A 27,734-nucleotide genomic window follows, 5' to 3' on the forward strand; every position below is an offset into this window, starting at 1 on the left:
TGGGGGGAAAAGGTGGGATATAAATGCAATAAAAATAAGAAATAAATAAATAATAATAGAACTGTTTGCATGACACAATAGCCCACCATGGGTTACTTAATCCATAGTTGCAGCACATGTAGGGTGCAAGTGGCCACCAATGTCCATTCAGTTAAACAACCCTTGCATAACCCATAGTCTGTTCTAGGGTTATATGAAGGTTATTTAACTCTCCCAAAACCCATGCTCTGTGGGTTTGTACAACATTACAACCCCCAAGCAGGGGGTGCATTTGTAATACATAATCAGTTAATAATATGGTACAACAGCCTGAATGACAAGATGCACTGAAACCAATGTGGAGTCTAGTGTGTCTGCACTTAAAACTCAATTCCTTTACAAAATTCATCTGTGCACCAAGGTTCCCTTGAGTTTCCAAGGTCTTCTTCCAAGTAGCTGATCTAATACTATAAAAGTAAATATCCCACTTTTTCAATTTAAAATTGTGACCTAGACTTGCTCATGTTTGTTTCGTCCAGCCCTTTACTGTGTGGGAAGACTAGATTAATATTGACTTTTCATTTACTGAAGATCTGAGTTGCTACTTTTCTTCTTCTTTTCTTTTTTACTCTGCAACCAGATAGGAAGTACCAATTACTTTGCTACTACTGAATGTTATGAATGGATAGATAGATAGACTATAGATAGATAGAGTGATAGAGTTCAGGCAATTATCTTCACATGTCAGCTATCTATTAGAAAATCATGGTACAAGTTGGGCATTTTACATAGAATGTCCAGTTCATTCCACTTAGTGGAAATCCAAGTACAAAATGCTGTACTGCTTATTCTAAAATAAAGGTGATACGTCACTTAGAAATCTGCAACAAAACCAAATGAGTTCGGTTTTTTATGAATCTGATCTGTGAATTTTGCAGCAGACCAGCTTTTCCTCTGTTGGGCGGAGTACACAGATTTACATACTGTTTTTCTAAGCTTTGGGAAGTTTGCACAAATTTCATCATAGAAAAATAACACAATTAAAAAAAAACCGGCCAAATATAATAATAATAATAATAATAATAATAATAATAATAATAAAATTATTTCTTACCCGCCTCTCCCTTTGGATCGAGGCGGGGAATAACATTAGAACAGGAATCAATACATCTTAAAAATTTATGATTTAACATTGATCTGGATAGGCCTGCCGGAAAAGGCTAGTCTTTAAACCTGCCTTAAAATCACACAGAGAGTTAATTTTACGAATCTCCTCTGGCAGGCCATTCCACAATCTGGGGGCAACAGAAGAAAAGGTCCTCTGGGAAACTGATGTCAGCCTAGTTTTAGCTGACTGGAGTAAGTTCACCCCAGAGGACCTGAGTGTGTGTGGCGGACTATATGGGAGAAGGCGATCCCGCAGGTAACCTGAAGCCAAACCATTTAGGGCTTTAAAGGTAATGACCAACACTTTGTACTTTTCCCGGAAACTAATTGGCATTCAGTGGAGTGATTTTAATGTTGGAGTAATGGGAAATTTGCACATTTCCGAATTTGCACATGTTCAAAGTTATGCAAATTCGCATTTGCACAAATTTGGAAACTGAAAAAAAAAATGATTCCCTTGATGGGAGGACAATGGAATGAAAGGTGCCTGACAATTTGCAAAACACAGACAAAACTGACCTTGTAGAATCCATACATCCCTAACATCAAATAAATATATAAATAAATTAAAGCATGCTATATGCACTCTCAATAGACCGAGGGCACCAAAATCCTATGCCCTCAGATCAAGACTATGGCAGGTGGGAAAAATGACAGAAGTGATTATATCTCCTCTTCCTCCTCAAAAAGCCAAAACAAAATCAACTAGATGGGCCTCTAAGCACGTTTTACTCACTGTCAATTGGCAGGGATGGAAGATGGAGGGGCCATAAGATTCAGATGATCCCAGGTTCTCTCCCCTCCCTTCTCAACCCATCAAAATGTCCCCTTTGTGACCTCTAAGAGGTCATCTGAGGTTGCAGTTGCAGCCTCAGAAAGCAGCCACTGCGGTTCTTTCTGTCGTGGCTGCAAGGAGGTGTGGGAAGGAGCTAATGTTGATTCCTTTTCCTGAGGGGAATCTACAGGCTTGGCAGGAGGAATAAAAATTATCATTTAGTCCCGTCACCCAGGGACCATAGGATTGCTCTGTTAGTGGCTTTCCCCCATGGTTTCACTGCTTCAGTAGACATTCTGTTTCTGACTACATCACTGCTACCGTTCCCAGTAGCACAGACCATGGTAATTATCTGCATCCAGCCATCCACACAGTCCTTCTCTTTCTGCCTCCAAATAGATCCCTGATATTAGGCAGTAGATTTCCTATTCACAGGTTTTGTTTTTTTAAATGAACTTATGAAGTTTGCACCTATAGAAAGACAATGGCCACAATTTTTATCCCAGATCAAAGCAACTTTAACGCATGACCAGTTAGTTATCTTTTTCATTCCAAGAACCCAACAATATTTAACACACACTTAGTACTACCACTTAAATGTGTATGTTCACCTCCAAAAACAGAACCAATCAACCTCCCATAATAAAGGCAGAGCTATGCTGGACAATGAGTGGTAAGGGTGATAGATGCTTTGCAGAGAAATGTAACACTCCTTGGCCTTTCCCCTTCTGCAGATTGCCGTTAAACCAAGGACACTTTTGGCGTCATCTGAGCTGACACCAGCTTCCCTGTATTATCCAGCCAGATCTCAGTGATATGCATTTCATTAAAAAAAATATGGATTATTATCATTGTATTTGTTATGAAATTTGTGTTAACCTGTACCAAATGAAGGAAAGGGGCCTTGCTAACATGAAAACCAGCATGCCTCGGTCTAGTAGGAGGAAGAGAAGCAGTGTCAGCTCAGAAAAATCTATACTGACTTTTTTCTAATACCTCCTCCTCACACAAGTGCTATATTAAAAACAATGGAGGCTGTTCTCTGCTTGAATCATTAACATGCTGTCAGAGGAGGGTGTGATTAAAGTTATTAGCTACCCATGTCACATATTTTAAGAGAATAGTTGGATTTAGCTTAGTTGAAATTGCAAAGATGGCTACTGAGAAATTCTTAACTCCCTCCCTCAAAGCAAAATAATGTCTTTTTATAAAATGCCAAGTGAAGAGCAACTGCAAATGCTTAAGAAATAATGAACAATTTGGAAATGTAAATACGTACAAGGTAGTGCTTGTATTAAAGGGAAAACACAAGTAGGTTTACAATGTATTCTGGGTAATTTCTGAAAAGAAATTGGCAAGGTTTTCTGGATAGCATCAAAAGAGAACCCCTATCAGAGATGTTTGAGTAGTGAAGAGCTCAAAAACTATTGTAAAAGGTAAAAAGAAAGTTCTATCTTATCAATTAGTGAGCAAAAAATATGGTATGAGGTTTAAACAACAAAAAGCTTGATATATAGATGTCTAGAAGAATTTATATAGTAAGGTTTAATTAGTAAATTTTGAGTAAGGAGCTGTCTTCTCCAAGATATGATTTTAAATTAATCTTATCTAGCGTGAAAGATGTATGTTTAAGGTTGCAATCCTTTAGTGAACTGCCCAGGGAGCTTCGGCTATTGGGCGGTATAAAAATGCAATAAATAAATAAATAATAAATCCATGTTTAGACAGAAAAAAGGTCCTACAACTCCCAGTATTCTCCAATTTTTGTGTGTATTTTTCCAAACGTACGCATCAATTGTGCACATCTTTGAAATATATGCATTCTTTTCCCATTGATTACAGTGCATTTGTGTAGATTTTTCAAAAGTAGACATTCCTGTTTCAAAAGGCATTTGCTGGCAGTTAAATGGTACTAATACTAATGTAAATAATATGATGTGGGGCCCATTGTTTTTACTGCTCATTGTTACTTTTTTAACATGGAATTTTATTTTGGAACGAAGTTAAACCTACAAACAACAACTAAGAAAAAGCACACGTAAAATTACTGTTACGATGCTGCTTTTATTACCTGTTCTGTATGTGACACCAGTAGCTGCTTTTTACTGCTGCGTTTAATAACCTTTTAGCCTGTAGTTTTATATTTGGGCCTTTTGTTTTATGAGGTATTTTTCATTGCTCCTTTTTGCTAATTATGCAGCTTTCTATTTGGATTTTTATGGGTTTTACTGTTTATTTAAGGTGGAATTGTATTGAGTTTTAATTGTTGTACCTCACTGTAGATGTGTCTGGGAAGACAGGTGACACATCATGAAGAGCATTTGTAAATAATTAAGAATGATCATCCCCTTTCTACTGCTGAAATTGTAGTGCACAGCACACCCCTCCCATATACCTTGATTGTAGCACCGCCAGCATAAACCCCTGTTCCTGGTTTGTAGCCTAAAACTAGGGATGTCTCAAGTGCCCGATTGAATCCAGGAGTCCAACAGACACCCCCCCAATCCACACCCCCGGAACCAGTTGGGAGCCCACAGCAGCCATCCAACCCCACTCCCAGAATTGCAAGCTTTCCCCTGCTATGTCAATGGACCTTTACTCTCATATTTGTGCCTTTACTCCTGCATAAATAGGTCCATTACAGTCATCATATGTAATGGGAGGAACTGCACAATTTCCATAGCTACCATTGTGTGTCCGGAATTTGCACACTTCCCCCCCCCCACTGCATTAATAGCAACCATAAAGGCCCCATTGATGCTGCAAAGTGTGCAATTTCAGCAGTGGTGGTGGGTGACTGCTTAGGCTGAGCTCACCCATCCCTATCTAAGGCCTTAGCTAGACCTACCTTCTATCCCACAATGGAGGAGGGAAGATCTCACGTTGTGATTAACGTGAGATCCCTCCTCCATTTACACGTAAGGCATGATGACCTCAGGAGGAGAGGCGTCGCGCCCGCCATTTTAAAATTTTTTAAAGAAGATAGAGTCCACAAAAGGTCATTCGCAAAGGTAAGGGTTTTTTAAAAAAATATATCTTAATTTCCCCGCTCCCCCCACCCTACCCCTGATGGGCGCTGATCTTGGGTCCGCGGAAAAACCGGGCCCAAAGTGGAGGGTGACACCCCGGGGCAAGGGAGGGATCATCCCTCCCTGATCCCGGGATCTCCTGTGCATCATGTGGATGCACAGGGACAATCCCAGGGTTTGTCCCGGGATTTCGCCCGGTCTAGCTAAGGCCTAAAACAGAGCATCAAAATTCTACAATCCAACCAAAGATAAGAACTTTTAAGTCTCATTGATGTGAATGCAAGAGATAAGCATTCCCCTTCCCCCAACCTTAAGGAATTAGAAAGTGCTTAACTTTGACTGTAATGTGCTGTAATTGTAATTGTATTATCAGAAATCACTTTGAAGCATATCTTTTTTCTTCTTTTTCTGGATATGTGCAAACAGAGATTCGCATTTGAATATTTAGACTCTTCCAAAATGTGCTTGTCTTTATCATTTCTTTTTGTGGTCTGACCCTCAAGATATTCTTCAGTCCAGCGATAAACATGAATATTGGATTCCTGACAAAACTACTGAGATGTGGCTTTTTTGATGTAGACTACTTTGCTCTCTGTGGCTGGTTCTTCTTTGGTATAAAGTAGCTGTTATTTGTCACACTGACAGGTGCATCTACTGCGAAATGCTGGCGATGAAGTTACCATCACCGTTCAGTACCTCAGGGAAGCGCCATCATTTCTAAAGCTCCCATTGGGTAAGGGAAAATTAATGGATCTCAGTATAATGTTTTCCTCTCTGCAAAATTTCACAGAACAAACAGACACTTGCACACAAATAATATTTCATTCATGAGTGTTTTGCTTCAAGAAAGCCTATATACTGAAACGCTATATTATTTAATAATGTTTATACCTGCTCCCATATCCATGGGTAAACCACTTCTCTGTGCTGCTGTCCCACATGGCTGCAATATATGAATGGTGCAACCACCTTGACAGGACTAATGATAGGGTCTTTCCCACCCAATCATCACCCCTGGAATGAGAGAACAGTGTGACTGAATAGGAAAGATCCATGTAGTATCAGTAGTTTCACACATACCATAGCAGTGACACACATAACATGTAGTAGTTAACACATACTTCAGCCATGTGGGATAGCCTAATGGGGCACTCACTGCCATACAGATTCAGGGAGACTGGCCACAGTAATGCTATGATCTTGTGTCTTGTTATGTGTGCTTTTGAAAATAACAGCGCTGATTTGCCCTTAGCTGGGCTTGATGTAATGCTTGCATCAATCTCACTTTTAACAAGTGTTCCAAGCATCATAATCATCCTGTTAAATTGGCACCAGGTTGCCATGTCAACTACTTAAAATGTTTTGGAATTTAATTTGTGCAGGGAGTTTCTAAAGCTAATTAGTTTTCACTTCCAAACACAGGAAAGCTTATGAAACAGAGAAGTTCCATCATATAGGTATCATCTTAGTTGACAAAGAGATGATCTTGCCAGGCCTGTGCAAAAACATATATAAATCCTTTGCTTTACAGTGATCTACTGGACACAAGGATATTCTAATCCTGGGATTCAGTTATAACTTTTAAGCAATATTATTTTGAAGTTGTATTTTCTTTTTTCATTGTGCTTAAGCATCTTTACTTCAAAGTAAAGATTATTGATTTCAGTGGAATTCTCTTCCAAGTAAATCAGGAGTCCCTAAACATTTTGGGTCATTGGGCACTCTCACAAAGTGGCTACCATGGGGGCAGTTACTCATTCATAAAATGGCTGCTCAGATCCATCAAGAAGACACATCCCATCACCCATGAAAGACGTTCCATGTTTGGCTTGATTAATTCTGTATTTTTGCCGACTTGTGGGCTTCTTGGGTCACAAGTCATGCAGGTCTGATATAAATCAATGAATGAAATAATTGATTGTTTGAATTTGCTTGAATTTTATAATTGATTAATGCATTGGTTTGTGTTTTATGTTGATAGAAGAAGGAAGGCCATAGGCTATGTGTGCAATTGTTTGCACATTAATGAGGCCAATTTAGCATGTAAGAATGGCTAGAATCTAATCTTGCCCAAATTATTTTCTTATTTATTTATTTATTTATTTAGTTTGGGGGTGCTCTTCGATCCAGAACTGTCACTTGAGGCACAGGTGAACTCAGTGGCAAAGAGCACCTTTTATCAGCTTAGGCTGATATACCAACTGCGCCCTTATCTGGACAGTGATAGCCTAGCTACAGTTATCCATGCTCTGATAACCTCTCGTTTGGATTACTGCAATGCGTTATACGTGGGGCTGCCTTTGAAAACGGTCCGGAAGCTTCAGCTGGTACAAAACAGGGCAGCCCGTTTACTAACAGGGACTGGCTGGCGAGATCACATTACGCCAGTCCTTTTACAACTTCATTGGCTGCCAGTCCAGGTCCGGGCCCGATTCAAAGTGCTGGTATTGACATTTAAAGCCCTAAACGGTTTGGGGCCAGGTTATTTGAAGGAACGCCTCCTCCCATATGTACCTACCCGGACCTTAAGATCATCTACAGGGGCCCTTCTCCGTGAGCCCCTGCCAAAGGAAGTGAGGCAGGTGGCTACTAGGAGGAGGGCTTTCTCCGCTGTGGCACCCCGGTTGTGGAATGAGCTCCCCAGAGAGGTCCGCCTGGCGCCTACACTGTACTCCTTTCGTCGCCAGCTGAAGACCTTTTTATTCACTCAGTATTTTAACACTTAATTTTAACTTAAATTTAAATTATACTGTTTTAACTCTGTATTTTAACCTTATATCAATTTTGCTGCATGGTTTTATCCTGGTTGTGCTTTTTATATTGTATTTTGTATTTGTATTTTTAACTTGTTGGTTGTTTTATGATGATTTTAATTTTTGTGAACCGCCCAGAGAGCTTCGGCTATTGGGCGGTATAAAAATGTAATAAATAAAATAAAATAAATAAATAAAATAAAAAAATTATTGCATTTTTATACCACCCAATAGCTGAAGCTCTCCAAGTTGCTTCGAATCTTTAAGGTTGTTTGTGTATGTCAGAATTGTGAGATGATTAAAGTAAAATCAACAGCTGAAAATTGATTGAAGTATTATTATTTTTTACACCTTATTAACACTGCTATAATTATTATTATTTATTATTATTATTTATTTATATAGCACCATCAATGTACATGGTGCTGTACAGAGTAAAACAGTAAATAGCAAGACCCTGCCGCATAATTGCTTCAGTTGTTGAAGCATTTCCCATTATAAACAGTTTGTTCAGAAAAGGATTCTGAGTACATCCTTTACATATGATAGACATCACAAGCTTTATATGTGAACTATGCTATGCGTACAATAAATAAGAAAGGAGAATTATGTTCAAGGTCAGTGAACAAAGCAACTTTCAGCACAATAAACTCTGTTTGTAACATGAATGCGATTGAAAGAGATTTTTTTAAAGAGAGAAAAAAGAGAGATTGTGGAATGTTTTTAGGAACACACAAAACTTTTCTGCACTGTCCTACACTTGATCTTCTATCTGTGTGGGAGGAGTTAGCATTGTTGTGGGGAAGAGAAATTATTAATGGTATAGATATACAAGTATACATACACTCGAAACAAAAGGGCATATGAGGAGGAGCTGAAGAAACTGAGCCATCTAGACAGTGACAATTAGGGATTAAAATTAGGTTGTTACAATCAGATTGCCTTCTGGGGACATAAAACCCTGGTCCTATCAACACATTGGGATGATGAACCAGTTATAGGGCTGAGCAAAATTGGCTGTGGCTGCCTTGGCGGATGCTTGCCCTTTGCCATCCGCCCTCCACCCGCCCACTTGCCGGGCCATGCAAGCTTTTTCTGAGGCTCTGCTTGGCCCAGCAAATGTTTGGTAGCTGCCTGCAGCCACTCACGAAATAACACTCTTCATCCTTCCTCGTATATGTTGGCTTACTTTGGTGTGAAAGGGAGCAATACACAACTTCCGGAGCAGCTGTCATTAACACAACGGGGAAATGCACAATTTCTGGAAGCTTGGGAAATGACACATTTCCCCTGCCCTGCGCCAATGGGGGCGTTAGAGGGCCCCATTCATGCAAGGGTAAAGGTGTGAATGGAGCCATTAACACAAAAGGGGAAAATGCAGTTTCTGGAATCTCCAGAAATGGTGTTTTTCCCCTTTCGTACCAATGGCGGCCGCCAATAATGTGGAAGGGGGAAGTGTACAGTTTCACAGGTGGCTGCTGAATGTTTGCCGAGCCCTCACAAGCTTTCAGCAGTGGCCTGTGCTCATGGCTAGGGGCACCCATCAGTCTCCCAGACACAGGCAGAAGATCAGTCAGAAGCTCATGACAAGCCTATCAGTTAATCTCAGCAGTCTCAGACCTATATAGGTTCCAGAACGCCTTTGACAATTCCTCCTTGACAATAGGTTTTCTGACTTCTTGACTTGTGAAACTTGAGGCAGATTTTGGACACTGCCAGTTGCATCTTCTCCCAGTGCTTTATTGGCTCTGATCCTCCTGGTTTCCAACTACAATAACACATTCTGTGTGGGTCAGTTCTGAAGGTACTACAAAACAATTAAGCCCATATTCTGTCAGGATGGGCTGTCTAGATCACACCTAGAATACATCAGTACTCCATGACTGTTGTAAACCGCCCAGAAAGCTTCGGCTATGGGGTAGTACATAAATGTAATAAATAAATAAATATATGCAGAGTTCTAGTAAGGAAGTCCATCTGGTGTGGTTCTCTGGTGTGGTTCCCCATCACCAGATACAATTCAATCTTTTGGTCTTGAGCAGTAAAGACGTTATTATTATCCCATCATCATCATCATCATCATCATAATAATAATAATAATAATAATAATAATTTATTTCTTACCCCCCCCTCTGGATCAAGGTGGGGAACAACACGAAATACAAAAGTATTATAAAATACATAAAACTGATTAAAACATATAAAACTAATACATTGTTAAAAACAGCCAGGGTTGGCCTGCCAGAAGAGATCAGTCTTTATAGCTTTTTATATTCAAAAAGACTGTTGAGTTGGCGAATCTCTCCCGACAGGCCATTCCACAGTGTGGGAGTGGCAGAAGGGAAGGTCCTCTGGGTAACAGTTGTCAATCTAGTTTTAGCTGGCTGAAGTAAATTCTTCCCAGAGAATCTGAGTGTGCGGGGCGGATTGTACAGGAGAAGGCGATCCCGCAGGTGACCTTAACGCAAACCATGTAGGGCTTTAAAGGTAATAACCAACACTTTCTACTTTGCCTGGAAACTAATTGGCAGCCAGTGAAGTGATTTTAAAGAGGCTGTCTTCTATTTTTTGTACCATCACAAATTTTAAGACCACCCAAAAAGGCCTTGATGCCTTTTCTATCTATATCCCAATTTTGAACACCAAAAATGTATATAAGACATTCTCAATGGTTACCACATAGCCCTAATGGTCTACTTAAGACTTTATAGTCTTTACATAAAGACTATGCATATTTATTTGTAGGTAAGCCCCATTGTGTCCAATAGGGCTTACTCCTTTAGTAAGTAAGTATGTTTGGAAATGCAGTCGGAATGCCTTCTGAAATATTCTTCTTTATACTGATTTTTTTAACAGCCAAGGCTATATAAAATTGGATATTTTGTTTTTTATTTAATTTATAGTTGTTATCAGCTTTTAACCCTGCAAAAACAGAAAATAGATATTAAAATACATATGTTTGAGCAGCATGCCTATTTGTTTCCCATATGCTGGCTTGAATACATGAATACTATTGCAGATGTATGTAAGCTTGATTAAGAATTTTACACTACTATCCATTTCTGATGCCTGTCTTTCCTGTTAAGACATGTACAGCACATGATCAAACCTATTGCAGTTAAATCAAATATTTACTTATTTTTGTTTGCATGAACTGACCGTTTTGCACACATGCAATGCAATTCTTAGTAAAACATGCCCCTGTAATCTCTGCGGAATAGAAATTATGAAGCAAATTAATGTGTTTAATATGCCACATTTCAGATTCTCCCGGACCATCAAGTGATCACAGCAGTGGTGCTTCTTCCCCTCTCTTTGACAGTGGTTTACATTTAAATGGAAACTCAACGAATACAGTAAGCGAGTCAATGTCATTTCCCCTTGTACTGTATGTATGGATTATGTGGTTGGGGAGCAGGAGAACAGATTCTAGAAGTATCAAGCGTGATTACTCTAATACCAGGGAAAGGGCGGAGTACATCAACCACAGAAATTGAAGTTTACAATTACTGGGTCAGGACTGATAGGGTATTCAGTTTTATTTTAAAAATATGAAACTGTTGGAAAAGATTATTCAGAGATTTGGACTTCCATATTTAATGTTCATATGGGGCTGCAGGAACCCAAGTAAGGCCAAAGAAACTGGCTGCAGCCAAACAAAGTTGAAATTATGGTGGTTAGGGATCCCTCTTGTGTAAGGGATGAGGTTAAGATCATGGTTGGTTGGATTTGGTCATTTTTAGTCAACCAAGTTGACACACCTCTACCTTTGTATTGCTTTTAGATGAACAGCTTTCAGGACTCCTTCCTTACTGTACCCCGAATTATACTAGTGCTTTATTATATAACTGGCAAAGGAGTCTAAGCGGGTTCAAGTTAGATTTTCAAATCAGGTTTTAGGTTCTGCTCCAGTTTTGGAGAAACATAAAGCTTTCCCCCTGTTTTGTTGCTGTTGTGTTGTTCAAGTTTGGGAATCAAACGGAGCCTATTTCTCATCCATTCAAATATGATCTACCATGCACCAAAGGGTAATAATCATCCTGGGGACTGCCTTCATGGTGCCGGTTGGTGCTGCCTCCCTCTTCAACCCCACACTTTCCCTCTCCCGGGTGGTGGTGGGTCATGTAGATTGAGGGAGTGTGGGGTTTCTAGGTGGCCATCTGGGGCCCAGAGCTGCCCCCACCCTCTTACTGGTGGAAGGTGACCAATCGCTGATTGCCTTCCACCAGGCTCCACCCCTGGGTTGACCCCAGATTGGCTGCAGAGCACCGTGTTCACGTCCCTCCATTTGAAAAAGTCAGGGTAAATCCCAAACTTTTTTAAAATGCAGCATCATGGAGAAGCCCCCTGGTTTTGCTGCCTACATGGTACTGCAAAAAACAGAAACAGAACCGACGCAGCATAGATCCGCAGCCACTCTAGTGCTTTCTCTGCGTATAGACAGCCCCCTGGTTTTGCTGTCTACGTGGAACTGCAAAAAGCAGAAATTATTAAGCACATGCTTGATGGTCTAGCTTCAGCCTGGTAGGTCACATGTTGTCAAGGCCTATCATACACTTTTATCATTTTATTTTGGAATATATATGTTGTCCTCACTCATCAGATATTTGGGCTGGTGTTTGTTACAATGATGATATGTGTGTGTGTGTGTTTAAAAACACAACCTCTATGACTTAATTGTTAGTGCTTGCACATTGTGATGAGATCTGCTAGAGAGAGAGAGAGAGAGATCAGTGTTTCAGTACACTTGAGATTTGGAGAAAAGCTAGGAATGGGAAAAGAAGGGAAAGCATGCTGAATGCCTACAAAAAGACAATGCTGTTAGAATATCACTGAAGCTGATTCCTCTGATGTATGACACCCTTTCATATAAGAGGTTAGGTATATGTGCACTTAAGTATAGCGCAAACACAAAAGTAGAATGGGAGCAAAAATACTCCATATTTTACCTTGCCCTGTAGAAAAGTCACAACCTACCTTCATCAGAAACAAAAAGATTTGAGCAAGTGAAAGATCAAAAGGCAAGATTTCAAATGCTTAGAAAAGAAAGTGGCTTCAGATTCTAGGGTGAATTGTTGAAAGAACAGGCATGAGATAGCATTTATCAGACTGAACTCTGATCAAAATGGGCAGAGGCGAGGGTTACAAAATGTCAGCAAAAATCAGAAACATTTTTTTTCTAAGAAATGTCATCTGCTCGGCAAAAAATACATCTTCTGCTTCTTGTGTGTCCTCCCCCCCCCTCCAAATTGACCCACTTTTAAAAACAGCACGTTGTGACATTTTCGAAGATTATCACATGAGGTCCTGCATTGATTTCATTCTTTTAGAATGACAGTATGGAAATGGGGCATGGACTTCAGTCCATTAGCACAGTCTCTATTGGTAAAGCTCGATTACCATTTCAATAGGGATGGGGGAGAAACTTGTTTGGTTCACATTTTAATATGAACCAATTCCAATTTGCACTTCCCAATGTAATACACAGACCAGAACATCCATTGATGTATACACTTCTCCCAATTTTGCAGTACAGTTCCCCAATTACAAAATGCATACAAAATGCATACAATTGGAAATTGCATACAAAAAATGCAGGCATTTAGGGCTTATATACAACTACCTCTCTTCCTGATTGTTGCTGGGACTTTTGCCTCTTCCTCCTGAGTAGACCCAGGGCAAAAGGATCTTGTGGCAGCCAAGGGGCTACCCTGACAAGAACTCTGAGGGCCTTCCTAGACAAGGCCTTAGCGCGCTTTGTGGGCCGGTTTCCCTGCTGTGCGTCCAGATGATGCACAGGGGAATCCGACGCCAGGCCGCACTGAGGCCTTCTCTAACGCGCCATAAGCGAAGTCGCTTATGGCACGCCTTTTTCACAGCCCCGGCCTCAGGCCGGGGCTGTGAAACGTCTAGGAAGGTCCGTGGCTTTTTGTGGCTACTCCCGAGTAGCCGCGAAAAGCCACGGACCTGGCACAGCGCTCCTACAAGCGCTGTGCCCATCGTGCCGGGGGGGTGATCCGGGGGGGGGAGATGGGGGAGGGAAGGCCGGACCGGCAGGAGCGGGGATGGCAGAGGGCAACGACCGGGAGATGGTGAGGGGGGCAGAGGGTGACGACCGGGAGATGGTGAGGGGGGGCGGAGGGCGACGACCGGGAGACAGCGAGGGGATGGCAGAGGGCGACGACCAGGAGACGGTGAGGGGGTGCGGAGGGCGACGAACGGGAGACGGCGAGGGAGGGCGGATGGGGGGGGGCTTAAATAAAAAAAACCCTTACCTTCTCCGGCAGCTTCGGGCCCCACATGGCCCCTTTAAAAAAAAAAATATGGCCGACTCTGCAGGGCTTGCGTCGTCCCTATGCGTCGGCCGTCTAGGAGGCTGGGCAGCGCGCTTTAAAGTTAGCGCGCCGTCGCCCCGCCTCCCTGCCGGCTTATCCCGGCAGGTCTAGCAAAGCCCTGAGTCTCTCACCTAGTCTGGCGGTGCTATGGATCTGGCAGGTGAATCAGTAATCAAAGCAGGACTCAGGATGGTGTCAAAGGAGTTCTTCGGGGCATCACTAGCTGACTATTTGCTACCGGAGCATGTTTAAGGTTTTGATACTTGTGTACAAAGCCCTAAACAACTTGGGATCAGGACACCTGAGAGCATGCCTTCTCACTTACCAACTGAGGTCATTAGAGAGCATGCTCCTTGTGGTACATGGGCATACAGCTCAATTAGAGTCCACCTAGAGAAGAGCCTTCAGTATGGTGGCCCCCTTTCTTTGGAATTCCCTGTGCCTGGAAGTCAGGCAGTTGCCAATACTGTGTTGTATCTGGTGCCTGCTGAAAGCAGTTCTGTTCCTTAACTGATCAGCCACAGTTTTTATTGGCATTGTGTTTTTGTGTTTTTAAAAAATAATATAGGGGTCTATAATTCTTTTTATATTTTTACTATTTTACCTCTTGTGTTCACGCTTCCGAATTAGTTTTAGATGTGGTGTGGTATACAAACATTGGGAATTTTTCTAGTCTTCCTCTGCTCTGTTTGAAGATACGTGTTGTTTATACATTAAGCTGTAGGGGTTCTAAAGAGCAGTTTGCTTTCCACGACCCTTTTGCTCTGCTTTCTCATAGGATGAAAGGAGCGGATAGGATGTGGCAGAAATATCAAAGATGCAGCTCAGCTTGTTCTTTTTCCTCTGCTCTGCTGTCTAGGCAGCAAGACTTTTCTTCTCTGCTTCTGTCTCATTTGCAAGTCCTTGCATCCCCATAATCCTGAAGAACTATTCACCCCCCACTCCAGCACATGCCTTCTTTCCTTCTTTTCTCCTAGCAGTCAGTGTATATCTCTCACGTTGTGGGTTCATATGAGATCAGACACTCCTGGCTTTATGTATACTACACAGTGACTGGCTTTGGATGATACACCATTGCTCATCATGGGTTATTTAACCCATGACAAACCACACCTCCTGCAGGCGCAACCTCCGCTTGGGGGCTGTGTTGTGCGAATCCATCAAGTATGGTTTATGTGAGGGTTAAGCCATCCTCGCATAACCTATTGGCTGTTTTATTTGTTTAACCCGCGCATAACCCACACTTGCCAGATCCTCAGGCCATGACAACCCCCATGCGGGGTTTGCATGCTTAAGGTGGCCACATCCTGCACGTGCCACAGCTTTACTGAGGGTGAAATGACCCATGGTGGGCTGTTGTGTCATGTGAACAGCCTGAGTGAGTGGAGATTCAGAATATATGGGTGGATGCTAAAGAATTCCTAAACCATGATAGATGCAAACCTTGAGAAAACTTTGCAAAGAAGTGTAGGCTTTGTACAGGAACTGAACAGGAATTAACTAGTTAATTAATTCTCAATGTAATGCTATAAATGTCTACTCAGAAGGAAGTCCCATTGAGTTCAGTGAGCAGAAAATTCTGCTTTCCAGACCACACACAAACCCCACTGTGGCTGCAGCCCTGCAATAACTCCTCTTAGGGTTCAATTTATGCACCAGCAGTGTTACAAACATCTTTTGAAGGGAGAGAAAAAGAGATAGGAACAGGAAAAAGTGGATGTTGGAAGGACAGAAGAACAGTACATGAAATTAATACATGAAATTAAACAAATTAAGGCTGCATGCTAAACTCACTTTCCTGCAAATAAGCCCACTGAAATCAGTGGACACTTCTGAGTAGACATTGTTCTAGTGTTGTCATTTGGGACTAAAAGTGGATTGTGTGTCTGGACTATGGAAAGTAGGTGAAGTAAAATGGCAAATGCAGCTGAACACTGCAAAGCCTTTACATCCCTGTTGAAGAACTGAAACTGCTTCATTTAAGAGTAGCTGTGATTGGTGCATGGTAATTCCAAAACCGGACTATTTCTTATTTGACCAAAGGTGAATCTGTATTAAAACATGACCTACAGTGACCAGATACAAAAGAGGGCAGGGCTCCTATAGCTTTAACTGTTGTGATAAAGAGGGACTTTCACCAGGTGCTGAATGCATACAAATAACATCTGGTGAAATTCCCTTTTCTGTATAAATATTAAAGATGCAAGAGCCCTGTCCTTCTTTCCATATGGTCACCCTACTACCCATACCTTAAAGTTCATCCATAGAAACTCTTCTCCTTGTGTCCCCTCATAGGCTTAGAAGCCAGCAACAAAGGAGGGCTGTTTTGGTGGTGGCCCCTCAGCTCTGTAATGCTCTCCCAAGAGAAGTTTGGCTAGCACCCACATTACTATCTTTTTAGCACCAGATTAAGACTCTACTAGGCTTTTAAAGTATTTTAGTATTATTAGTGTTTATGCTGAAGGTTCCTTCTCGCTCAGTGATCGCCACCAACAGCCATTCCAACAGGCTGAACTGAGGGAGATGAGAGGGAGACCAGGGCCATTCTACCAAACCTGCTGAAGACCTCCCTCATGAAGCCTTCTGCTCCATCAGCTGTTATCACCAGCAGCCATTACTGGCTGAGCTGAGGGAGAGCAGGGCCATTCTACCAGCCCTATTGAAAACCTCCCTCAAATATCACCAGCAGCAGCCATTGCATCATGTGGCACTGAAGGAGATGAGAGGGAGGGCAGGAACATTCCACCAGACTTGCAAAAAGAATACTTTTTCCTATCTCTTCCCTCTAAGTTCCTTTTTCCTTGTATGTCATGGCTTTTTAGATTGTCTTGTTTAATTGATTATATGTAAGCTGTTGTGAGAGCCTTTTCTGTTATTTTAGTCAGTGCTGTGTATGGGTTTAGCTTTTTAGTTTTTGATGGTCATTTTCATTTTTGTGTTGATAAAAAATGTTACAGTGTGTTGGCATGTTTTATTAGTTTTATCTTGTTGGTTGTTTTGGTTGGGATTTTATTTGTATTTTGAGTGTTATAAAGTTTTAATTTATACAATGGCTAGAGAAATCTATTTATGAGGTGCTTAAACAAACAAATAAACAAACAGCTGGCCATAGAGCAGGTGAGGGCAGGAGCACTGCAACAGAGATGATCTCAGCTAACAATCTGGTAAGAAATAAAATGTCACAAGACAGAACTATTAAGAGACTTAGATGCTATGGAAGAGAATTTTGTACTTCTGTGTGTAAATGGTGAAGGAGGACAATGGAAGAGACCAAAACCTTGACATTCGAGTGCTATAGCCAGTGAATAGCCCCAGTTGCCAAGTGGTTGAAAGAAGCACTGGGAACAAGGTGGCACAAAGGAAGGCCAGAAGGCACGTGATTGTGGCATTCAATGAGTGAAGAAAAGAAACTGAACTATACTGGTAATTTTGAGCTGAAAGAAGAGAGATGGATTCAAGGGGGAAACGTACAAGGATATTTAAGGCCTGAAGACAGGTTGAATATTTGAACAGGGCAGGAAAGGCACCTGTGAGCAAAACATTCAATGCAAGTAAAATGTTTATTCACAGGAAATGACCAGAATTTCTGTTAAGAATTCTGGGGGAGAAATTACTATTCAAGCACTGATGAACAATTATTGTACATATAGGAGAAACACCATGATTTACTGCTATTTAAAGTTATTATCAAGAACAGGCACTGAAACTGAGAATGGTTTATGTCTGCTACAGATGTTTTGTGCTTGATAGAAATACTGATTTTAGAGAAATGGCACAATTATGTGAATACCACACTTCTGCAGATACTCCATTTTTCCATCAAGCCAAATTGAATGAATGGCTAAATTGGCAGTAAAGACCACAGACAAAACAAAAGGAAAATGTGAATAAAGCGTAAAAATCAGTACAAATTAGGGATGCAATTATGCAAGCATTATACACGTCCCTGTAATTTCTTTCATTTAAAAAAAGTTTCTTTCCGGTTTAATTTTTAATACAAACTAAGATTCCATCAGGGCGTGTGTGTTTTTTAAGTAGATTTTTAAATCCAGAATTCTGTGTATATGTTTAAAGATTAATATTTTATAACTGTTTTTTTCTCCTGATTCAGAAAGGGCAGTCAACCCAAAGAAAAAGGCAGGATTTACCCAAATATTTTTCTACCTAAAGTAAACCCCAGTTGCTGCAGGCACTACTAAGGCCAGCACTATCAGTTGTATTGGAAAAGTGAGAAAACCCTGTCACACCAGCAGACATCAGCTTGCGTGATGTTGGATTTAACCCAGTGTCCTTAATGCAAAAGAGGACATTAAAACAAAAAGCATCCCTCCATCCAGTGCTTGGGATGTGTGGAGTTTCACATTGCCAGACATTAGATGGATCTAAGCAGGAGGAGAAATTAATACAGACCCTCTTCATTTTCTCCTCCATTAGATGAGAACACGGGTGTGCTAATAGAAAGCCAATACAGACAACCAGCTTATCATGTGGTAGTTTTTTTCTAGTACCAAATGGTTGTTACTACTAAATGTAGGAGCCATCTGGCAAATTGTAAGATTTCCATGCATTTTCTGTGAGATGTTTATATTTATAGGTATTTTTTCCCATAAGTAAATGGCAGCTACTGATATTATGTGATAATGGTAAGAACTGTTCAGAGTGGTATCCAAATTAGTCTGTTGCAGCAAAACCAACAAAAAGTCTTGTCGCACCTTAAAGACTAAAAAATATATTACGACATAAGCTAGAATCCACTTAATATTACACCATAAAAGCTTATGCTGTAATAGGTCCGTGTTTTCTATTAAATCACTGTAACCTTGTTTTCCTTTTGAAGATGCCCAGTTAAAATTTTGTTAGTGTGAGTTTCTAGTGTTGCCAATTTCCAGATTTCAATTCCCTTCCCAGGATCTCCAGAAGTTATCTTGCTGAACCTATATATATTCCCCCATCTTGTAACTGTGCATTTGGTTTCTTTTTCCTAGGTGTAGAACTTGGCATTTATCCCTATTAAATTTAATTCTGTTGTTTTCAGCACTCCAGCCTATCAAGATCACTTTGAAGTTTGTTTCTGTCTTCCAGGGTATTAGCTATCCCACCCAATTTTGTGTCATCAAAAGGGTGCCCAAACCATTTGGCCAAAATAACCTCTTGGTTTTTTGACCAGTGGAGGACAGGGCTATTTCAGAATAAGTGAATACAGCATAGAGCTAAGTGATTAAAAGTCTTCAACCATGGATAAGAACGAAGGGAACAGAGTTTGTTTTGGTATGAGAATATGGTGCAATGTTGGAACATCTGTGCAGTGTTGGAGGGCATGGAAGAATCAGGGCTGGGCCTTCTGTTCCTGCTTCTGACTTCCATGTGTTCAGGTTGCTTTTGACACATCAGGCTATAGGGAGGTCTTTTAAAAAAACAAAACCACGCCACAATATTCCTCATTGCAGAGGTGTAAGCAAGGAAGTAGAAACCTCATATTTATAACTCCCCCCCCCATTTCTCAGCATTCTCATTATAGATAGATGATAGATAGATAGATAGATAGATAGATAGATAGATAGATAGATAGATAGATAGATACAGAATGTTTAACTGTTCAGAATAACAAATGTCCATCAGCTGTGCCTTTGGGCAGATCCATGCAAACTATCTTGTTCGTATCTGAGCATCCAACTGGTGAAAGCGTTTCTCATATGGCCCGCAGTATAAAGTTGTTCAGCCCTGCTGACAGAAATAACATTAATTTTTGCATTCAGGCCTTAGCTAGACCTAAGGTTTATCCCGGGATCGTCCCGGGGTCATCCCTGTTCATGTAAATGACACACAGGATATCCCGGGAGCAGGCAGGGACGACCCCAGGATAAACATTAGGTCTAGCTAATGCCTCAGTGTCCACTGGATAAAGAAGTATTTTAGAAATTTATACTTCTAATCTGTGTCTGTCAATTCCTCCAGACATGGCTTTAATTGAAGCTTTAAATTAAATTATTGCTAAAGACCTAAGGATTCCCCCCCCCCTCCTTTCAGAGTCTCACAATCAGGGACAGAACGAAAACAGAAAAGTGCCTGAATGCCTCAAATCATTTGTCATAGGAACATAAAAAGCTGACAGCTCTAACCAACTGTGATACCATTTTTTTCCTCATGTGTGCAGTAGGCGCACTACTATAGAAATGATGTCTGATTAGTTCTGCTACTTATACAGCAACTGGTTGCTTGACCCCACTTTCAGCTACTGTGTATTATTTCACTTCCTCAATGTTTCTCAACAGCTACTAGTGCACTAGTGCAGCTGCTAGGTGACAGTAAAAAATAAATAAAAATAGCATGGATCCTGTCTCTCTTTCTTCTGCACTGACTACAGCGGGTTAATAACTGAATACAGAATTCAACTTTTCCCCTAGCTCACAAGTTAAAACCTGTAATGGGAAGAGGGGACGGTGCTAAGAGGAAATGGCCCATGAATCAGCCCATTTGAAGCTGGCAACTGAAAGGGAACATATCTCATTGGGTTTTTTTTTGGGGGGGGTATCAAAATGCTTTCAAGGAGAATGCTGCCTGTGGCAAGAGCAAAGATCCCCCCAATTACAGCCAGACTTCTTAAGAATGCCCATGGAACTAGACTATGTCATAAAATTATTCTGTGGTGGAAATGATGGCTGTATTTCCCATTCCCCCCCCCCAGAAGCCCGCCTCAAATGATGCTGTATCATGACAGAGCATTGTTCCAGACAGTGGAGGCTGGTGGCTCTGATGTCAGTGAGGTGGTGAATCTGCTGTGGGTTTCAGTCAGAACTCTAAAGGAGCTATCCAAGGTGTGGAAGCACCTAGGATTTAGAGCTTTGACTCATTCTGATTGAAACCCAGAGCAGATTCACGGCCCCACTGACATTGGAACCACCATCCCCCACTGGTTCTAGGAGCATTCTGGGCTGGAAATAGTGGCTGCTAGATCTGAAAAAAGCTCTGCTACTGCTGTCATAGGCAACAGCAAAAACACAGTTAAAATGTAAAGAAAAAGGAGAGAAACTACTGTCACTGTCTGTTAATGGCGAGACACCCCCCTCCCACAAGTTTTAAAAAATGCAGTGCCCCCAAAACCTCACAGTTTCAGGGGTGTCATATCAACCCCTGCTCCAAAAATCCAAACTGAAAATTTGAAAGAAGCTACACATGCAGGCGTTACAGGGAGTCAGAACTTTATTTGAAAATGTGATGCCAGAAAATCCATTTTCACTGAACAGGTGCTTGCCTATTTCACAGCATGGGGGTGCGGGGGCAGGGGGATGCAAATAAGTCAAAGAAATCCATAGCCACGTGTGCATCATTCTCACATCTGCTCACACACTTTTTTGAATTGCAATCTACACTTCCATGTAGCGTACCATGTGGCCAGACTACATGTTACATACAGTTGAGTCTAACTTTGTAATGCTGATTTTTTTTTTAAGAGAAAAGCTGCTGAGAGAGGCTGCAACCTTGAGCAGCAGGAGACTTTTTACCCTCACAACCATTTTTTCCACTCAACATTCCCCTGAGGCTTTTCTCTCTGCAGGGTAAAATATATGCTCACCATGTAACCCTGGAAAAATCACTCTCTCTTATCCAAGCTTATCTCAAACCCTTGTTAGTTAGTTATTGTAAAGGGAAGAACTCTGCTAAGCTCAACTCTCCAGTTTCAATCGTCAGTCATCTATATGACTCAGTTGAGAAATAAGATTTCGACTTATTAACTTTGAATATTTGGATTCATTGTGTGTTAAGCCTGGATATTTAGTTTAGCTTTACTGGGCAAAAAGTATTCCCTTGATGGAAGAGTATAGTTCTAAGGGATGACAAATGAACATTTTCATGAGTCCTGTGTTCCTAATCATTTAAATTCTTGTTGCAAAGGCATCTCAACATTTCACTTCTTATTTGGGATGTAACACTCTGACCCTTTCAAACTGGACTTAATTGCCTGGCGTGTTTATGGATAAATTCTTTTTTGTCCTAGCTTCATTATTTCAATGTTAATTATATTTGATTCAAATGTTGTGTTCAATCCAAACTAAAAAAAAGTTGGATATTATAAATATTGATTCACATATTAATTCAGAGACTATACCCTACTGTCATTATAAACTAAGATCTGTGATACTTTCATTGACCTCTGCTATTGCATCCAAGGGCCAAAGTACATAAGATGTGAGAGATGCATGACTAGATGTCCTGACATTTCTATTTATAAATGCAAATATGAAAGTTCCAGTCTTGAGCAGAATAATGGCACTTTTCTCCTGATTGCCTTGTGCTCTTTCTCTGATATCTTAATTTAAATTCCAACATCACTATCCGCCAAGTGTTTATTTGTCCTGTTAAGGAAATCATGATATGTTTTCCCCAGTGAGATAAATAGTACCTTCAGTGAGGGGAAGCAATAGAATAGGGAAATGGCAAAGGCTGGAAATTATCTTTGCTTCCTGACACCTATGCTACTAATTTAAATGGCATGGGCACAGGGCTGCCCTTACCATTAGGCAGAAAGCAGCCATCTCTTTGGTTGTCATGAAAGGACAGCAAATAGTATTATTATTTCACTGCCAAGAATGAGAAAGATGTTTATGGAATTTTCTGCCTCAGGTGCCAAAATAAGGCCAAATCTATGCCTTGTGTCAAATCATTACGGTCCCATCATGTTAACGCTATATGCATCTTACACATTTATACCTCGTAGGGCACACACACAGGCATTTGTTGTGGTATTTTAGATAATGCAGAATGAAGAGCAGGAAAAACACTATGGAAGCGGTATATGGAATGTGTAATGTGCCCAATGGTTAGCAGTTCACTTCAATACCGCTATAAAGCGGTAGTGTAGATCTAGCCTAAGTTGATCAGCCTTGGGTACTATGTATCTTGACTTGGGTGGATGGTTGTGCACCATTTGCTGTTCCGCCTCAGGCAGCAAAATGTCGTGGGCCATTCCTGATTAGTGGATAGACTGATGTGGACTTATGCAGTAGCAATGTAAATACATGTCCTCCGTCACATATGCCACTTGACACACAAGGGTAGATGTGTAACAATACACTTGTAGAGGCCTTGGGTAGAGGTATGCCATGGGGAGGTTGCACTTTACTCTTACAACACAGAGATACTAGCAAATCTGAATCAAGGATCGAATCAAATAATATGGACTTTATTATTGAATATATGAGACTATTAAATAGTTTGCTTTAATACAGAATGCAGAAGTTAGTTAAATTAACAATAAGATATATTGACTGAAGAACTACAAAGAGACTGTGATAAAAACAGGGGAAATTGTCTTCCCAAATAAGGGAGCAAAGAGGATTCTATGGATCAGAAGGTGATACTGGAAGCTCAGACATAACATAGCAACGTTGCAATATATAAATAACACAGGGTTGTTGTTTATACATTGCATTCCAGGACATACAAAGAGTTAACTTTCACAGGAGATATGTACATCTCCAGGGTTTGAATAAGTCACAGAAATTTAAGTAGCTCACATTCCCATGTCGTGTCCAAAGCCACCATAAATGTTTGTGAGTATAGGAAGTATTCAAACCATTAGTAAAGGTATCAGGTGTTTTTGAGAATATCACAGAAGTCACGCCATCTATGTATAATGAAAGATCAACTTTCTTATGCAAGATAATGAGAGGAAAAAAACCTGATTACTCATCAATTTTGAAAAGAAATGTTTATATCAAAGGTAAATAAAACATATTGAATAAAAAACTTGAGGAGCTGAGTTCAGTTGTGCCATTCTGCTTGCAGAAGGACTTTTGATCCAGTGGATATCTCCATTAATGAAAGGGGTGGAGGCCATTTTTGCCAATGTCTTTTTCCCCATGAAACTTCCCATGCAATCTTCCATGCTGTTCTGGGAGATTCCTCAACCCTGTAGAGCAGTTTTGTTACAATTGGATTCAAATCAGGAGTGAGATGGAATCTGTTAACAACCCATTTGGGTCTATTCAGGCATTGAAGGAAGTTTTGGGGAGAAAAATGCTTTGAGCAGAAACTAATGGTCTTCTACATTATAAGGAATGGCTTAATGAACATGTTGCTTAATTTGAATTAAAATGTCTTGTAGGAGTTTTTACCCTGTACAATTGCCACTTTCTACTTAGTGCTATCTGTTGGATGCAGAATATATCTTTTCAAACAAGATGTCACTTTTCCTTGCTGAGTTTATCTCATGTGGTAAAGTGAAGAACAATACCAATTATTTTCATGCAAATGTGAAAACGTCTTCTTTAATGCGCTCTGGGATTTTTTCTTTAATCATATTTCCAAAGTATTAATTGCAAGTCTTTTCATCAGATTAAGGCTTGCTATAGGATGCCACTGAAAATGAACAATGGTCTCTCTCCTAATATCTGTAACCTTTGGAGCTGAATATACAACAAAATGAAACATTGATGATCTAAAGTGTCTATATTGTTACACACTTACGTGCTTGTTTAAATTCTACATCTTGTGTTTCTTTGGTGGTTAATGAGAGACATTTCGTAAGGAAGTAACTTATTTGCTTGGTTTTTTCTTTGTTGGCAAACTCAGTAACACTTTTGCAATGATTTACAGATTCTGACAAGAATGCCAGGACTATAGCTTTTAAATTGCCCTTAGCGACAACTCTCAGGACTGTAACTTTTAAATTGCCCTGAGTTAATAGGAAACAATGCTATTAACACACTCATTACTTGTGAGGGGTGGTACTTAAGTAGCTGAAACCACTAATTGAAAGAATCATTTCAGTGAAGGAGCACGGGGATATTAGACCTTTGTTTTCGATGAACTTTCCAAAATAGACACATCCAGTTGTCTTACAGGACTTGAAACAAGCCCTACCAATGGTATGCCAATATCGGTGTTGCTTAAGCATGAATTCTTCATGTTTCTAAGAGTATGAGTCAGATGGGAAAACGTTTGTATTAAATAGTCCCAATCTTCATATCTAGAGAATAAATCATCTCAAATTTAATTAATACAGTTTTTGTTCATTAACCAGATGGTTACTGTGGCAAACTTAGGCCACAGCTAGACCTAAGGTTTATCCTGGGATCATCCAGGGTTCGCCCCTGCCTGAGCACTGGATCCCCTGTGTGTCACCTAGATGAACAGGTTCAACCCCTGGATGATCCAGGGATAAACCTTAGGTCTAGCTATGGCCTTAGTAAACATAACTAAATTCAATATATTGTCGCAAAGCTCATGTATATGAAGGATCTTTAATTAATAACTGTTTAAATAAAAAAATGTACATTTTCCTTTATTTTTTTCAAATACTGAAAAAGCAACAATGCACGCTTTGCAATCCATGCTGTCCTCTTGTATTATTGTGTCAATGAAGTAAATAAGACCTCTGCGGAAAATGTTGCATGTAAATGAGCATTTTTTATGTTGTCAATTAGATGTAAGGCTTACGCTTTTAATAAAAAATAAAAGTAATTGTACCATTGCAGTAATAACAGGTGAAAATGAGCTCAGGCAGCCCACAAATGTTCCATTTTCAAATAAATGATTTTGTTTTATTTCTTTCATGCACTCTGAATTTCCCAAACAACGGTATTACTCTACCTTATTAGTTTTAGAAAAAGATCACATGCACAGATAAATATTCATGTTTTCTGCACTGTGGGGTCCAAGAGACCATGCTTACTGATTCTCATTTATTCTGTACAGGCACCATCATCACCTTCCTCACCCATAGCTAATGAACCAAAATATGAGAAGCGCTGGCTAGACACCTTATCAGTTCCTCTGTCGATGGCTCGGATCTCGAGGTACAAAGCTGGAACAAATAAATTAAGGTTTGTAATTTGACAGAGAAAGAGTTTGATTGCCTAACTTGAGCTTGTTCTTTACTGTAAAGGGACTGGCTGTTTGCAAAAGCATTGACATGAATGGCATTAATCCATGGTTGTTGTTAATACAACAAAAATATAGGTTTTCTTCCAAAAGTATATAATGAGCACCAGCAATGTGGAGTAACCATAGCCAGAAACAACTGCTTCTAAGGTCAGTGTGTGGAAAGCAAACTAGGATGATTACTTATAGCAGTTCGGGACATAGGGCAGGAATGACCAGTGAGAAATTGCTTCTCTTTATGGACTACGGCCAATATGCTTGTTCCTTTGTTTATATTTCTTTCTTGTCCCACCCTGAAAGCTCAGGGCAGGTAACAATTACAACTAGACTTAACAGCATGATTCTATACATATATGCACGGAAGTAATTCCTGTTGAGTTCAATGGGATTTACTTCCAGGTAAGTGTGTTTGGGATTGCAGCCTAAAACTTGGAAATGATCATGCAGGAGTGTGGGGACCCTGTGGCACTCCAGCTGGTGCCAGACTAAAACTTCCATAATCCCGGCCCTGGCAATGTTAACTGAGGCTAATGGGAGGGCTACAGATTCTCCACTGCTGTTATAATGAATGTTAACGCTCCACCCTAACCTGCTTTAACTCCAGATATGCCAAATCCCAATACAAAATATTTGTTTATTCCTCTGCAATATCATTGTATCCTGGATTCCCTTTGAAAAAGGCAATAAACTGGGAGGTAGCAAGTTGTTATTTCATCTCTTATTTGTGTTGTGGGAGTACTGGATTTCTCTCCTATCAAATGGCAAATTCCTAGGAAGGTGTACTGATATCATATCTGCCACATTATCAGGACTTTCTGGAGCTATCTCCAGAACCTTTTGGTATCTCCCCTCAGTAGGGACGTATTGACATTTGGCTCAAACTCTTTTGTAGCTTCCCCCTCCCCCACCCCTTCCAAGTTTGTGAAGCCTTTGTATTACTCTGTCATTTAGACACACTTCTTTGTCGCTTTCTAATGTCTCCCTTTAGTTGATTTTCCAACAAACAATTCATTCTTTATACTGTTTTCTTTCAAAATATCAGGCATTTGATGGGCAGGAAGGGTGGGACAGGGGAGAAGACACATGTGGTTAAATCCAGTGTTGCATGAATGGAATGCCACTGGTGTAATAGGACTTCCCCTTCTTATGCCCCCAAATCTGCTCTGGAAAAGATGGGAGGGGGTACAGAGGGAGGGGAAATCCATTCCACCAGCAGTTTCCATTGTGCTGGTGGATGGCTAGCATTGGATCCAAGCCACATGGATCCAGACTGAGGCCTTAGCTAGACCTACCTTTTGTTCTGGGACAGAAAAGGGGAGATCTTGCGAGTAATCGTACGGAACCGGGTCAAACCGCGGAAACGGGCCACATGTTCCACGGGCTCAGCCCGGGCCCAAAGGGGAGGGCTCTATCCCAGGGCAAGGGAGGGATGGTCCTTCCCTGATCCTGGGATCCCCTGTGTGTCATGTGGATGCACAGGGATGATCCCGGGGTTCGCCCCAGGATCTAGCCTGGTCTAGCTAAGGCTATACTTACATAGGAAAAAACAGATGGGTGTACTTGGGAACATAGTCTTGCTTCTTGCATCTGGTGACTTCTGTATCTTGAGAGTACCTGGATTGCAACATAATTAATTTGTTCCATGGAACTTAGTGGGAGCCACTGAGAACTAAGACATTCTCCTTACATAGCCTCACCCCTTCCTGTGCATAGCTCTATTTTAATTTGTTTTCTTAGTTGTGCTAAAGTGATATGATATAGAAATGGAACACAGAAACTTAAATTTACAATTATGGTCTATATGTAAACCATT

At 40.7% G+C, this 27,734-nt stretch overlaps 1 protein-coding gene across 1 annotated transcript in view; it reads left to right on the forward strand.

The window, feature by feature from the left end:
- The window catches only part of SNTG2 (syntrophin gamma 2), a 290,940-nt gene that overhangs the window by 181,936 nt on the left and 81,270 nt on the right, over nt 1-27,734 (forward strand). Inside the window, exons 7-9 of the mRNA XM_063125821.1 lie at nt 5,596-5,683; nt 10,968-11,059; nt 25,736-25,863. Of these exons, the coding sequence (XP_062981891.1) occupies nt 5,596-5,683; nt 10,968-11,059; nt 25,736-25,863 (308 nt within the window). The remainder of the gene's footprint in view (nt 1-5,595; nt 5,684-10,967; nt 11,060-25,735; nt 25,864-27,734) is intronic.

The sequence above is a fragment of the Elgaria multicarinata genome, chromosome 4 (genome assembly GCF_023053635.1).
Source record: "Elgaria multicarinata webbii isolate HBS135686 ecotype San Diego chromosome 4, rElgMul1.1.pri, whole genome shotgun sequence".
Lineage (NCBI taxonomy): Eukaryota > Metazoa > Chordata > Lepidosauria > Squamata > Anguidae > Elgaria > Elgaria multicarinata.